At 37.8% G+C, this 14,635-nt stretch overlaps 1 protein-coding gene across 1 annotated transcript; it reads right to left on the bottom strand.

Annotated features, from left to right (window-relative positions):
* Positions 1 to 6,564: 6,564 nt before the first annotated feature.
* LOC107567496 (ATP-sensitive inward rectifier potassium channel 12-like) lies at positions 6,565 to 12,915 on the bottom strand. The gene is made up of 2 exons (XM_016253193.1): positions 12,484 to 12,915; positions 6,565 to 8,327 (listed from the first exon to the last, which is right to left on the bottom strand). The coding sequence occupies exon 2, from the start codon at positions 8,251 to 8,253 to the stop codon at positions 6,985 to 6,987; it is 1,269 nt and encodes a 422-aa protein (XP_016108679.1). The 5' UTR covers positions 8,254 to 8,327; positions 12,484 to 12,915; the 3' UTR covers positions 6,565 to 6,984.
* Between the last annotated feature and the right edge of the window lie 1,720 nt (positions 12,916 to 14,635).

The raw sequence follows: 14,635 nt of genomic DNA, 5'->3' as shown, positions 1-14,635 counted from the left end.
GGTAGCTCTGTTTCCCTCATTTAAGACGGGCTCCATATCGTTTCACATCCTTTATGAGTCTTGAAATGTTTTGCTAGCTTATACGTCTCAGTAAAGCTGTGTTTTCATGTCTGGGGTCTGTGTATAAGCTACAGAGAGGGAGAGGGGAGCGCGGCAGGTGTGTGCGCTTGCTAATTACATTTCTGACGGCTTCTTTGTCAGTAATTACTTATGAATAATGCATGTTGCTTTGAAACGATGATCTCTTCATTGTTAAATTTTCAAAACACTGATTAATTAAAAAAATGACAATCCCCTAATGCTCTCTCTTCTCTTCTCTCTCTCTAACCAAAAGTGTGTACGAGTGTCCATCCTGTTCAGCTCGTTTCAGAGCATTTGTGTTACCTTGGAAACATATTTACATATGCAGCTCTCAGCTCCTCCACCTGAACCATGTTTACATCGTTTTACAGGAAGGGTAAGAGAAGTCCTGTTTTTATAACAGGTAAATTGATATCTTGGGGGGGGGAAACTTGTCAAGTACTGACTTATACTAATCTCACTGATGGTATCGTCCCATGAGGCCATGTTAGGGATGCAAAGCTTACCTTTGATGTTCTGTACATTTTGTTTGAGTAACTTTTATTTCATGTCCATCAACTCTTTTTAGTCTGGCCAGATGTTAGAGCAAAGAAGAAAAAAAAGGAGGTTCTTCTCAGCATAGAGAAGTCCGCACTCTTTTTAGTAGTTATAAGTGGAACATTTTCTTCTTTCTGTCTGGCTCTTAGAAAACGTATGTATGCATATTACAAATATACCTTTTAAACTGTAGACAATGAATATATAATGCAATAGTGGGTTGGTTATGTAATATCGCAGGGTATATAAATAAGTAGACCAAAATATCTTCAGCCAGCCAGCATGAGAAAACCTGTTTAATAAACATGCTATCAGTTGGTTCTCACTAGGGAGCCAAAGCATGAGTTAAAATGATTTAAGTTCTATTACAATAATCTAAATTAAATGCTAAGTGCTAATAAATAGAAATAAGATGTATATTTTAAAAATGTAATTTAAAAAATAGTTTTATTATTATTACTTTAAGATTATTTTTATTATAAACTTTTTTCCCCCCCCCAAAGACTACACAGTTCTTGAAACTTATGGAGTAATTAATTCATGTATTGACATTCCAAGTTTGTTAATAAACAAACATTTTTGGAAAACAAGCATATTTAGAGCATTTTATCGTATTTGGAGCAAAATATACCAGTGGAAATATTATAGCCTAATCTATATGAGGTCTCTATTATGAAAGGAAAAATAAGCATGTGTTTTGTGTTTGTGCTGTGTGCAAAGCAAATAGGGAGGGTTATGAAATGGAGAATTTGGTTTCTGTATCAGTAGCATGTCAGTAAACGTCACACAACACACATATACACACAGTACAGGAATCACAATTTAATACTTCATAATTTAAGAATTCATGCAGTTGAAGGTGAGATTTGATACAGATCACTGGTTGTAAAATGCACCGTTTTCCTGGAACTCAGTGATGTGTGTGTATATATCCTCATGCTTTCACACTCTCTTTCATCCAGCTACACAAAGTGACAACTTCTCAGGTTTAATACTTTTCCTGTTTAATTTTAGAATGTAAATCCCCTGATTGTGCCGTTCTGACTGATTAAGGTGCACTTCTGGATTCTATTGGAATTTTGTATTTACATTATTCAACTGCATTTATTGTTAGTTAATGGAACATTGTTGCACAATAAATGTGTGTAATTTTAAGGTGCATGGTGGTGCAACAGTGGAACACCAGAGAAACAAATCTATAGATAGGCCTATACGTCCAGTAATTATAGATAGACTGTTTCCGTGGTTACATTTGTCACCATTGTTTTGTATTATGATTCTCTTCCGATAACAGACAGCAGGATACCCGTAGCTCAATACCAAGATTTGTTATAAAACAGCATTTGAATATTTTACAATTGTAAAGTCATATATGAGCTTCACCTATTGCTCAAATTAGGTTTCACTCTTCTTTCTTTCTTAGTAATTTTTATGCTTAAATACAGTTGAATATTAGAGTGTCGAGATATCAATCATTGAATACTCACACTTCACTCCCTCGCATTACAATGACATTTGTTTCATGCTAGATTACACCGCTTCTGACAGAAAATGATTCATCTATATGTGTTTTGTACTTGAACTGTTTGATCAGTTTTTTTCCTTAGTTGTACCCTCATGCCATGCCAGTGTTGAATTATTTTGCTTATTCTGCAATTTAATTACTTCATGCAGCTGGAGGTGAGATTTGATGCTTTATGGTTATAAATTGCACACCTGGAAATCATTGCTGCAAAATCTTCAAATCTCCTTCACTCTAACATACATCTGCACAAATTATGATTCTCTTCCGATAACAGACAGCAGGATACCCGTAGCTCAATACCAAGATTTGTTATAAAACAGCATTTGAATATTTTACAATTGTAAAGTCATATATGAGCTTCACCTATTGCTCAAATTAGGTTTCACTCTTCTTTCTTTCTTAGTAATTTTTATGCTTAAATACAGTTGAATATTAGAGTGTCGAGATATCAATCATTGAATACTCACACTTCACTCCCTCGCATTACAATGACATTTGTTTCATGCTAGATTACACCGCTTCTGACAGAAAATGATTCATCTATGTGTTTTGTACTTGAACTGTTTGATCAGTTTTTTTCCTTAGTTGCACCCTCATGCCATGCCAGTGTTGAATTATTTTGCTTATTCTGCAATTTAATTACTTCATGCAGCTGGAGGTGAGATTTGATGCTTTATGGTTATAATTTGCACACCTGGAAATCATTGCTGCAAATATCTTCAAATCTCCTTCACTCTAACATACATCTGCACAAAGTTACACATCTCCACTCGGGTTTATTACTTATTTCTGTTCAATATTAGAATGTAAATCCTGCAGGTAGTTCTGATTCGGTAAGGTACACTTCTGGATCCTATTGCTGAGAAGAACATTTTTTTTATTGCGTTTCAGATTTTGACTTTCTGTGTTGTCTTTATTCGTATCACCACTTTTTCCCCTCTCTGCTGCAAAATCCAGATCTTGTCGTAGGTGGGTTTATATGGTATCTGGTCCAAGCTGATCATTAATGGTTTTTAACTCACTCAAAAGCTGCTTGGTTGATCGGCTTGTGTTGGGAAACCTGCTGGTCTTGGTTATAACATGTTGTCAAGCTGGTTAGAGCTGGTATACCTCTCTAGACCAGCAAAAAAACGCTAGCATAATCCAAAAATCAGCTTGAGCACCTTAAACTGGTATGACTTGGTTTTTCCTGCAGGGCTAAGCTCATTTGCTGTAAAGTACCTCACTGTTTTATATCTATCTTGCTGCCTTTTCTGAAGAGCTGAAATCATCATGAGCTGACTCACTTTCACCCTCAGAAACCCAGCCGAAGAGGTTATGAGGACATGACCTGAAAACAGCCATGTGGCTGCATAAAATAGTGTGAATAATGACTCCATTTTCGTTTCATAACCAGACGGACTTTTAAAAACAACAAACTGTGGGTTATATGATGGTTTCATGACGTAGTTTAGTGTGGTACTGTATTTTTGGAGAGGATGATGTCGAGAGGATCATCTCTTTTTGCCCCTCTTTGCGAAAGAGGATGACTTTGGCTATAATCTACCTTGATGAAACGTTTATTTAAATCATCTTATATAATGCCTTCTTTATTTAATCAGGCACACTTATTTGCCCCCACAGAGCAAAGTGATGGATGAGGTGAGTGGGTGAACGCTCTCTCCTTTGTTCCTTCCTTGTCTCTGGCTCTCGTTCTCACCTCTCCCATTCACTTTGCTCTGATTTTGAAAAGGAGGGAGATTGTCATGATCACTAATTATCACGTAAGATACCAGAGGTGGGTGGTTGTTGTTGGTCTGTTGTTAGTTGCATGTTGAAATTCATTTCTAAATGCTCTTAGGTTAGTTTCATAGTAAAAAAAAAAACTACTTGCATAATTAAATGGACTTGTCGTATTGTGCTGAACGTTTAGAATTTAGTTTTCAACTGTGTGAAAACATTGCATGGCTGATTGTTTATAAGAATTATTTATCATTAAATTTAGGCTTAAAGAAAAAAAAATACTACAGAGGTAATAAAAATAAACGTATTTAAATATATTCATAATGTTACGCAATTTTAGGTGAAAATACTGATAAAAGTTTTTTTTTTTTGCAGTGTGCCCTTAATCCAATACTGACTTTTCATTCTTTAACATCTACCATAGAAGTAGCTTTTAGTATTGATCATTTCCTTTCACATTCGCAAGTGGGCAGCTGTTTTGATATTGAGGAAAGAAACGCCAATAAAGAAAGGTCAAACTGAAGTTTATACCTTATAAAACACACTAGCACAATATAACTGTTGCTTTAGCAAAACATGTAATGTTGTAAATATCTGGTTTTAGAGGTTCAAAATGTGGCTACAACACGTAGAAATCCATAAGTTATGGGTTTAATATGGCACTTAAGCAACATGAAACTGTTGTTTTTCCTCTGGCTGTCATTGTAAGTATACAAGTGGTTTATCCAAGGGTGTCTGGCCTGAGCCTGAATGGTGGATTGTTGTGGAAAAAAAAAAAGTTTAACTGTATCCCATCATGCCTTATCTTTCACTCATCCACTCACAAATTCATACAGTATATATTTTCTACTCACTTTCTAATACTGAATAAATAGCTTTGTGTCTTTGCTATTTGCTAGCCTGGGAACCATTTTGCTCATTGTCAGTTAGCAGTAAATCAGCCTCTGTGTAGGTGTTAATTATCTTTCACACACCTCTAAAGTAGTACCTCATTACACGGTAAAAATAAAACTATCAGACATTGCAGTCTTTGCTCTGACGTAAAGGGAAAACAATGGATAAATATCTTCAAGTCTCTTTATTGCTGTAAATTTTCCAAACTCCCTGAAAACTGCAGTTGTTAAACCCCTTCTGAAAAAGAGAAATCTTGATAACACCATATTGAGCAACTATAGACCAATATCAAATCTTCCTTTTTATAGGAAAGATTATTGAAAAGGTAGTCTTTAATCAGCTGAACAAATACTTAAACTCAAATGGATACCTGGACCATTTTCAATCTGGTTTTCGACCGCATCACAGCACAGAGACAGCACTCATTAAGATAATAAATGATATTCGCTTAAATTCTGAATCTGGCAAAATATCAGTGCTGGTACTACTAGATCTCAGTGCTGCGTTTGATACTGTCGATCATAACATACTACTAGAGAGACTGGAAAACTTGGTCGGGCTTTCTGGCATGGTAATTAAATGGTTCAGGTCATACTTAGAAGGGAGAGGTTATTATGTGAGTATAGGAGAGCATAAGTCTAAGTGGACGTCCATGACATGCGGAGTCCCACAAGGCTCAATTCTTGCACCGCTCTTGTTTAGCCTGTATATGCTCCCACTAAGTCAAATAATGAGAAAGGCGATTTGGTTCTATCACAGCTATGCAGATGATACCCAGATTTACCTAGCCTTATCTCCAAATGACTACAGCCCCATTGACTCCCTCTGCCAATGCATTGATGAAATTAACAGTTGGATGTGCGAGAACTTTCTTCAGTTAAACAAAGAAAAAACCGAAGTCATTGCATTTGGAAACAAAGATGAAGTTCTCAAGGTGAATGCATACCTTGACTCTAGGGGTCTAACAACTAAAAATCAAGTCAGGAATCTTGGTGTGATTCTGGAGACAGACCTTAGTTTCAGTAGTCATGTCAAAGCTGTAACTAAATCAGCATACTATCATCTCAAAAACATTGCAAGAATTAGAGGTTTTGTTTCCAGTCAAGACTTGGAGAAACTTGTTCATGCCTTTATCACCAGCAGGGCGGACTATTGTAATGTTTCATTACCGGCCTTCCCAAGAAGACCATTAGACAGCTGCAGCTCATCCAGAACGCTGCTGCCAGAATTCTGACTAGAACCAGAAAATCTGAGCATATTACACCAGTCCTCAGGTCCTTACACTGGCTTCCAGTTATATTTAGGATTGATTTTAAAGTACTTTTACTTGTTTATAAATCACTCAATGGCCTAGGACCTAAATATATAGCAGATATGCTCACTGAATATAAACCTAACAGACGACTCAGATCATTAGGATCGAGTCAGTTAGAAATACCAAGGGTTCACACAAAACAAGGGGAATGTGCTTTTAGTTATTATGCCACCCGCAGTTGGAATCAGCTTCCAGAAGAGATCAGATGTGCTAAAACATTAGTCACATTTAAATGCAGACTCAAAACTCATCTGTTTAGCTGTGCATTTATTGAATGAGCACTGTGCGATGTCCGAACTGATTGCACTATATTATATGTATAATCGTTTTCTTAAATTCATTTTAAACCTCTTAAATCAAATTTTTTTAAAAATAATTTTCAAAGTTTTTAAATTCCTTGTTTTATTGTTGTGATTATCGTTTTTATTTTATGTAAAGCACTTTGAATTACCATTGTGTATGAAATGTGCTATACAAATAAACTTGCCTTGCCTTGCCTAAATCACATCAAAACAATAGTGTATCATGTTCTACTCTATATCCAAGCAAACACACTAGTGGTTGACAACCTATTATGTGCAAATTCTGTTAACGAGAGAGATTTAGTCAATATGGCACCCAGGCTAGCTTAGTATTGCATAATGATACTACTTAAAGCTATCACTTCAAACTACAGTATGAAACAGATAATCAGATTTCAAGTTTTCCTACAGGAAGGCCTCGCATTTCCAACAACTACAAAAAGCACTTTCTTTTCCTGACCTGCCCCCCAACTACAGCATGGTTCTAGGACAGTGGGTCAAGGTTTCATATGGCACTTGCATTGCTCTGTAGCTAACCGTTACAACCGACACTAGAAGAATAGGCTGAGTCTACGATAAAGCAAAGTTTTTAAGGTGACAATCAAGGGTCATATTTCGGATTCTTTGTGATATGACCTCTGATCGAAGTTCAGATTGGCTGAAAGGGTCTCTAGCTCAGTCCCCCTCTCACCCCTGTCCTCCTCTTGCTCCTCTTCATCCCTACTAATGAAGGCTAACTCGTTCTCATAGCAGAAGTTGGCGGCGGACTCCAAGGACTTGTTCTCCTCCATGTCTTTGGCGCTGCAACGTGGTGTGGAGGGAACCTCATAGGTCTTATGAAAGTGAGAATAGTCCACCTTATACTGGTTGCGTTCCTCAAACACCACTGGCTCAAAGCGATGGCCCCATAAGATCTCGCTGGCCAGGTAGGAGCTGCGCACCTGAGCCGTCATCGCAGTCGCCTCGACCATCCCTTCCAGTATGACCACAATCTCAAAATCAGATGTCTCCAGGTCCTGCTTGCTGATCCCATACAGAGGACTCTCCTCGTTTATCTCGTGGAGGATGGTGAGAGGAGCAACCAAGAAGATGCGGTCGAGACCTTGGTCATAACCCACATTGATGTCAATCTGATCGAGCGGTATGTACTCGCCCTCTTCTGTGATTCGGGGCTTAATAAGCTGCGCCCGCACGTGAGCCTCTACGATGTGACTTTTCCTCAAGTTCCCAACCCGCCACATGAGGCACAGCTTCCCGTCTCGCATTGCGATGACAGCATTGTGTGAGAACAGTATCGTTTCTGCTCGTTTCTTAGGTCGTGCCATTTTGGCCATGATGGCACCGATCATGAAAGAGTCAATGATGCAGCCCACGATGGACTGGAAGACGACCATGAACACCGCTAAGGGACACTCCTCGGTTACGCAGCGGAATCCGTAGCCAATCGTTGTTTGCGTCTCAACTGAGAACAGAAACGCCGCAACAAAGCTGTTGACCTGCATGACACATGGTGTGAAGTCATCTTTAGTGGGTAGGTCTAAGTCACCGTGGACAAGAGCAATAAGCCAGAAGGCAAAACCAAACGCGAGCCAGGACAGGACAAATGCAAGGGAGAAAAGGACAAACATCCAGCGCCAACGAATGTCCACGCAGGTGGTGAAGATGTCAGCGAGGTAGCGCTGAGATTGCTCGTCCATGTGAGCGAAACTGATGTTGCACTGACCTGTCTTGTTTACGAAGCGGCTCCATGCCTTCCGGCGCGTCTGGATCTTGCCGTTACCAAAGCCATTGCCGAGGGCAGGCATGTTGCCGTGCCGGTACACGTCCTCCTCCGACGATGACACGATGTTGTAGCGGTGGGGCTTGCCCACACTCATGCCACTCTGCCCGACCAGAACCAATCCGTAAGTGAGAGAGAGTACCAAAGCAGCTCTGGATCAGTTTGCGTTGCCTGAAGATGAAGCAAAACATAAGATCAGTCATGCAGTCTTCATAGTATATCGTTTGTCATATGGTTATGCTCATATGGTTACAACTCCCTTGCAGAATCTTTAAAAAAAAATTAAAAATAAATGGTAGGGCTGCACGATAAATCGCATAAGATATTTAATGCACATCTTGTCAGTAAAGCCGTTCTGTAATCAGAGGTAAATCTCCATCACCTGTGGGCTTTCAAATTGAGCAGCATTAACTACACAGAGCCGTTGTTCACTGACGAGCTGCGCAAAACCACGTTCTTTTTTGCGCAGCTCGTCAGTCAGCCCTAATAAATGGTCACACTTTATTTAAAAGTCCAATTTTAGCTATTAACAAACCATTAACTACAACTTTTGCCTCAATAAACTCCTAATGTGCTGCTTAATAATAGTAAGGTAGTTAAGTTTAGGTATTGATTAGGATGAGGGATGTAGAATATGGTCATGCAGAATATGTGCTTTATAAACAGCCAATATGTTAATAATAGGCATGCTAATAAGCAACTGGTTAACAGTGAGAATTGGTCCCTATACTTAAAATGTTACCAAATAAATTGGATAAAATCTTATCCCTCTTATTTGGTAGTGCCCTAAAAGGGTTGCATAACACATATTTAAGTAAATTCCACAGATAAAATGCATTTACAGAAATTAAAAGATGCTTAAATTTGTTTTTAAAGTTTCTTAATATTTTGTTTAATAACCTTTTAATAAAATTAATGTTTATTCAATACACACACATTTTATCCATCAAAAGTGACAGTAAAGTTATTTACAAAAGATTTCTGAAGGATCATGTGACACTGAAGACTGAAGTAATGGCTGATGAAAATTCAGCTTTGCCATCTAAAGAATAAATTACCATTTAAAATATATTAAAATAGGAAAGCTTTTTTAACTTGTAAAAATATTTCACAATAGTACTGTTTTTACAGTCATTTGATCAAATAAATGCAACCTTAGTGAGCATAAGAGACTTTACCAAAATTTTAAAAAATCCACATTCTGCAAGGTGTATGTAAAATTGAGGACAACTAAGTAATTAAATAAAATGTAAAACTAAAAGCCAAGGGAGGTGGTTAGAGGTGTTCTTTGGGAAGACGCAAAGCCTCCTTGGTAAAATTACTGTAACACAGGGCCTCAGATGGCTTAATGCTTTTAGAAAATGGCAGTATGATGAAAAATTGTAACAAATATCAGGATCTATTAATAATAATTACAATAAACAACCACTTTAAAAAGTAATTTAGTTGATTGCTCTAACTGTAGATTGTTTATGGTATCCTATAACATCTTGGCACATTAATATAAAACATGCGATTATAGAGGTCTGTGTCTGCATTTTTTTTATCTTTGACCCAATCAGAATTTAGAGTCCATATCATAAATATATTTCTAGTATTTAAACATTGAAAGTCAATGAAAGGGAAACCTAAGTGATGCAGGCCAAAATAGTCCCAAAATAAATCTTCTGAATTCTCACTGCAGCTAAAAACGTGTGTTACTCCATTGCGTCAGTGTGTGCAAAAGTGCTACTCTGTAAGTGTGAGCGAGGAAAGAGCAGATGTGCACATCCATCGTGTTTTTTTCACAGTTTATTGGTAGCTAATTAAAGCACTTTTGCTGCGAAACTCCGCACCTTTGCGCAGTGCTGAAGTGCACACACATCTCATAGCCCGAGAGGAGCTGTACTGTGGGCCTTATTGTTATGGTTATCATGATTATCATTATCCGAATTTTCTCACTGCACTTTTTTTTGACAGAGCTCTGAGCCGGGAGCTGCCGGTGGGGTCCAGATTTAGGCGTCTAGCCAGTGCCTGTGTCAAGTGATCTGTCTTTCTATTAATAGATGCCTGTCTCAGTGCGCCTACTGCACACACACACACTTGCAAGAATCTGCGCTCCAAGACATGCTGTACTGACAGAGAGACATCAAAACACACAAACTTCACATGCACACAAACTCACACACTGGGGGCTGGGTAGTGTCAGGTGCTGCTTTATTGGTGAGTGCAAATAGCTAAGAAGCTGCAGATTCAACAAGAGTGATAATGAGAAAAACATATAATTTTCTTCATACATACCCATGATTGCAGAAAAATGCAGCACAGTTCTACAATACTCTAAACCAGGGGTTCTCAAACCTCTCCATGAAGTACCCCCACCACTGCACGTTTTGTATGTTTCCCTATATGTGACACACCCACTTCAGGTCTTGCAGTCTCCATTAATGAGCTGATGAGTTGAATCAGGTGTGATAGATGAGGGAGACATACAAAATGTGCAGGGCTGGGGGTACTCCAGGACAGGTTTGAGAACCACTGCTCTAAACTAAAAGAATCACATGAAAAACTGGGATATAGAGGTTTCCATGGAAACCTGTCTGGTAGAAATTTTGTGTGTGTGTAGGTGTGTGTGTTTGTTTGAGGGGTGACTGTCGGCTTCATGCGGTGGTATTTTAGTCATCATCCAGGTGGCCAATCACTCCAAATTGAGAGAAGAGAGGTGAGAGAGACAGTTGAGCACTTAATACGGTTTTCCATGATAGCCGTGAGAATACAATGTAGATTTCCAGTGGAGGGGAGACAGTGGGGTCGGTATATTCACTACGTTCTGATGTGATGTCAGCTAATTCCAATCTAAATGTCAGCAGATCCAATGACCACTTAGTGGTTCGATAGCAGCACTATGACGAGTAAAGATAAACTAATCCATGTTCTGTGATGGCTAAAGGTGAAAACGAACTCTCAGTCCTCAGTATTTCTGCTATATTTAGCTCCTATTTTGTCAATTTTTCTTTTCTATTTGCTCATTTTAATGACACTTGAGTTTTCGAGACCCACTGAATTTGAGATTTCCAGTATCTCTGAAATGTAATGAAATTAAATGACATGTATAAAATTTCCAAATGTAATTTTAAATCTAAAATATATTAAAATTAAATTCTATCTATATCATATTTCTATTTTATCTTGTGTATATATATATATATATATAATTTGTATGTAGATTTATTTGACATACAATTATGAATAAAACATTTATTAATTTATATTTTATCTATTTGCTATTTATTTTATGCACTAAGCATTTTGCGCTAAAATAATGCCATAAATTGGGTTCCTTTGCACCAATAAAAATCTTAATTGTGAAAAGATTTTGCACTTTGTTGCATTCAGAAAGAATTGTGGGTAAAGATGTTTTCTGATATACAGCAGATAATCTCGCTTATGGGCATCTGACGTAAATACCTGTGCCCTATGGCGGTGGTCGATGCAAACTTCATCTCAAGAGAACATTCTGTTTCCTTTTTGCTTTTCATGCACACTTAGAACCAAAAGGGACAGCTATCACATCAATCCTCAAACGTAATTAACATATTCTACCCATCCCACAGCTCCTCCAGTCCCGAAATGGCAAATATGATGAGGAATTAAAGTGATGACAGATTGTAAGAACTTTGACAGTCAGTTGACAGACGTCAGATATTACTCCACCAAACATTTCCACAGCCCCTGAAGAGCTGCATCAGTCTCCTTTAATAAACTTTATGAACTTCGACTCGTATCACCCTCGCCATATGCGCAGTGCTGAAATGGAGTTGCGTCTAGTGACTTTTTTGCCAGTCTGGTTTTCAAAAACCAGAACATTTGCATGATTTGTTTTGGCATGCTATATGCATCCAAACAGGTGCCTGTGTGTTGAAAGTACAGCCTTTACACAATCAGGAATTGGATTACGCTGACCGTATCTATATTTAGACTTAATTTGAATTTATATTTCCATTGAAATGCATGCATGCTTTTTCTCATAGAGCTTTAAAATCAAGGAAGAGCTCAATATGTGCAGACATTCCAGCATTCAGGGGACATCCGTCATTTTAGGAATGCTGTCTTGGGTGTGACAGTCCCCTCATTGATTTGATGACACACAGTGGAAAGTACAGAATATGCAATGATGATCACCATCACCTACTCATTATGACTCTAGTCACATGAGGCACATTAAAGGCACCAGTACGCTCGCAGACATAAAAAAACGCCTACAGGTTGCAGCAAATACCTGTAGACTGTCCATGTGAGTAAAACAGAGCTGACAGAAGCTGAAAGAATACATACACATTCTGCTTACCTTTTTTCTTCCCTTCGCGTGCATGGAAATATATAAGAAAGAGATCTGAAGTTGAGCTAAAGCATGATTCCATTAAGTTCCTCACAGTTCCCCTACAGGAAAAATCACAGTTTTAAAGAAAAAAAGGGATCCTGATTGTCCAGCGAGGTCCTCATCTTTAGCGTCACATACACAGATGGAAACTCGCACACATGTACGCATGTATTCGAAGGAGGTTCTTATCTAAAGGCTGCAGATTATAAGCTAACAGCCTCAGGATGTTCCGTTAACGTTCTCTAGCGTTGATTCCGACGGTTCAGTAATCTTCCTTGGTCATCCCTGAGGGTCTGGCATGTCCAGTGATTCCCTAATGTTTCGGTGCGACACCTCGCCAATGATTCTCTCTTTGAGTGTTTAAAACACTGCTCTCTCTCTCTCTCTCTCCTTTTTTCTCTCTCTCACCCTTGTCTGCTATCTGATCTTTGCTGCAGTTTTTCACACTCTCTCGCTCTCTCGTTTGCTCCCTCTCTCTCTCTGAAGTTGGCATTTGCAGGGACCACGGTCTCACCGATGCTACCTCAAACACAGAGCTCTTGAAAAGCAGCCTGGTGTTCATGCTCAAACCCAAAATAAGGACATTTTACTGCCCTCTACGTTGGCTGAATACATTACAGACTGACAAATGACAAAAAAATCCTTTGTGTTTGAGGGTTTTGTATGGTTTCTGTTTTTCATAGTGTTTGTATAAGGTTAGTGTGTATGTGTTGAGAACATGCTCTCAGATGAATAATCGTTTTAAAGAGGCTAGCTCTTTGGTTTGGGTTGCACACGCAAGGATGGTGACAGAACCAGGACATTTGCCTCTACAAATAAACGCAAACTAACACACGAATACGCTCATCTGTCATGCCTGGTCACGCTGGCTAATTAATCCTACTCCTACCTGTGTGTATGTGGCTTTATAAGTGTCTATGTGAAAGATTCCGCCAACTACTGCCAGATAGATAAATAGACAGACAGACAGACAGATAGAGCCATGTGTTGACCTCTCATCGTAAACATTCTAAGGCTCTCTGGCTGTGATGTCAGCTTGGGTTGCAGTGGCTTGTCCTGATACTGTTTCATGTTTTGCGTTGGTTGCTATGTTTGGAACTGTTCTACAAGGACTGCTATTGATCTGTTACTGAGCTAGGATTTGACTGAAGTTTACTGTAAACAACAAACCGTCCAAATGAACCTGTGTGGAGTAATGAATGGAATGTAAAGAAATTACTTTAAGGCATGCTTTACTATACTTTACAATACAATATACAATGCTGTTCAAACATTTGTGGTTGATAAGATGTTTTTGGAAGAAGTTGCTAATGCTCACTAAGGCTGCATTTGTTTGATTGAAAACACAGGTAGAACTGTAATGTTGTGAAATATTACAATTTAAAAGAAGCATTTTCTATTTTAAATATACTTTTTTTATTTGATTTATTCCTGTGATGGCAAATCTGAATTTTCAGCAGTTATTACTAAAGTCTTCAGTGTCACATGATCCTTCAGAAAACATTTTAATATGCTGATTTGCTGCTCAAGAAATAATTTCTTATTATTATCAATGTTGTTTGCTGCTTGATATTTTTGTGGAAACCTTGATAACCTAGATTTTTTTAAGGATTCTTTAATGAATAGAAAGTTTTTATTTTAGAGCATTTATTATATATATATATATAATTTAATATATTTCTAAATGTGATATATTCCTTTTGATGGCAGTGCTGAATTTTCAGCATCATTATTCCAGTCTTCAGTGTCACATAATTCTTCAGAATCATTCTAATATGCTGATTTACTGCTCAAGAAAACATTTCTTATTATTATCAATGTTGTTTGCTGCTTAATGTTTTTGTGGAAACCATGATACAGTAAATTTTTTCAGGATTCTTCGATGAATATAAAGTTAAAAAACAACATTTATTATAAAAATCATTTGTAACATTACAAATGTCTTTACTGTTACTTTTGATCAATTAAATGCATCCTTGTTAAATAAAATTTCTTTCCATAAAAAATCCAAACATTTGAATGGCATAGTGTATGTCTTGAGAAATAAATTATTCCCACAAATATTGCAACTAATTTAAATTACAAAAAAAAAAATTAGGGATATTAATTGGGAAGAAAA

Source organism: Sinocyclocheilus grahami, unplaced genomic scaffold, assembly GCF_001515645.1.
Source record: "Sinocyclocheilus grahami isolate Dianchi unplaced genomic scaffold, SAMN03320097.WGS_v1.1 scaffold27.1, whole genome shotgun sequence".
Lineage (NCBI taxonomy): Eukaryota > Metazoa > Chordata > Actinopteri > Cypriniformes > Cyprinidae > Sinocyclocheilus > Sinocyclocheilus grahami.
This window is presented reverse-complemented; position numbering and strand designations above follow the sequence as displayed.

Excerpts from the sequence above, each read along its gene's own strand:
- LOC107567496 (XM_016253193.1), bottom strand. The coding sequence starts at position 8,253 with ATGAGTGTGGGCAAGCCCCACCGCTACAACATCGTGTCATCGTCGGAG.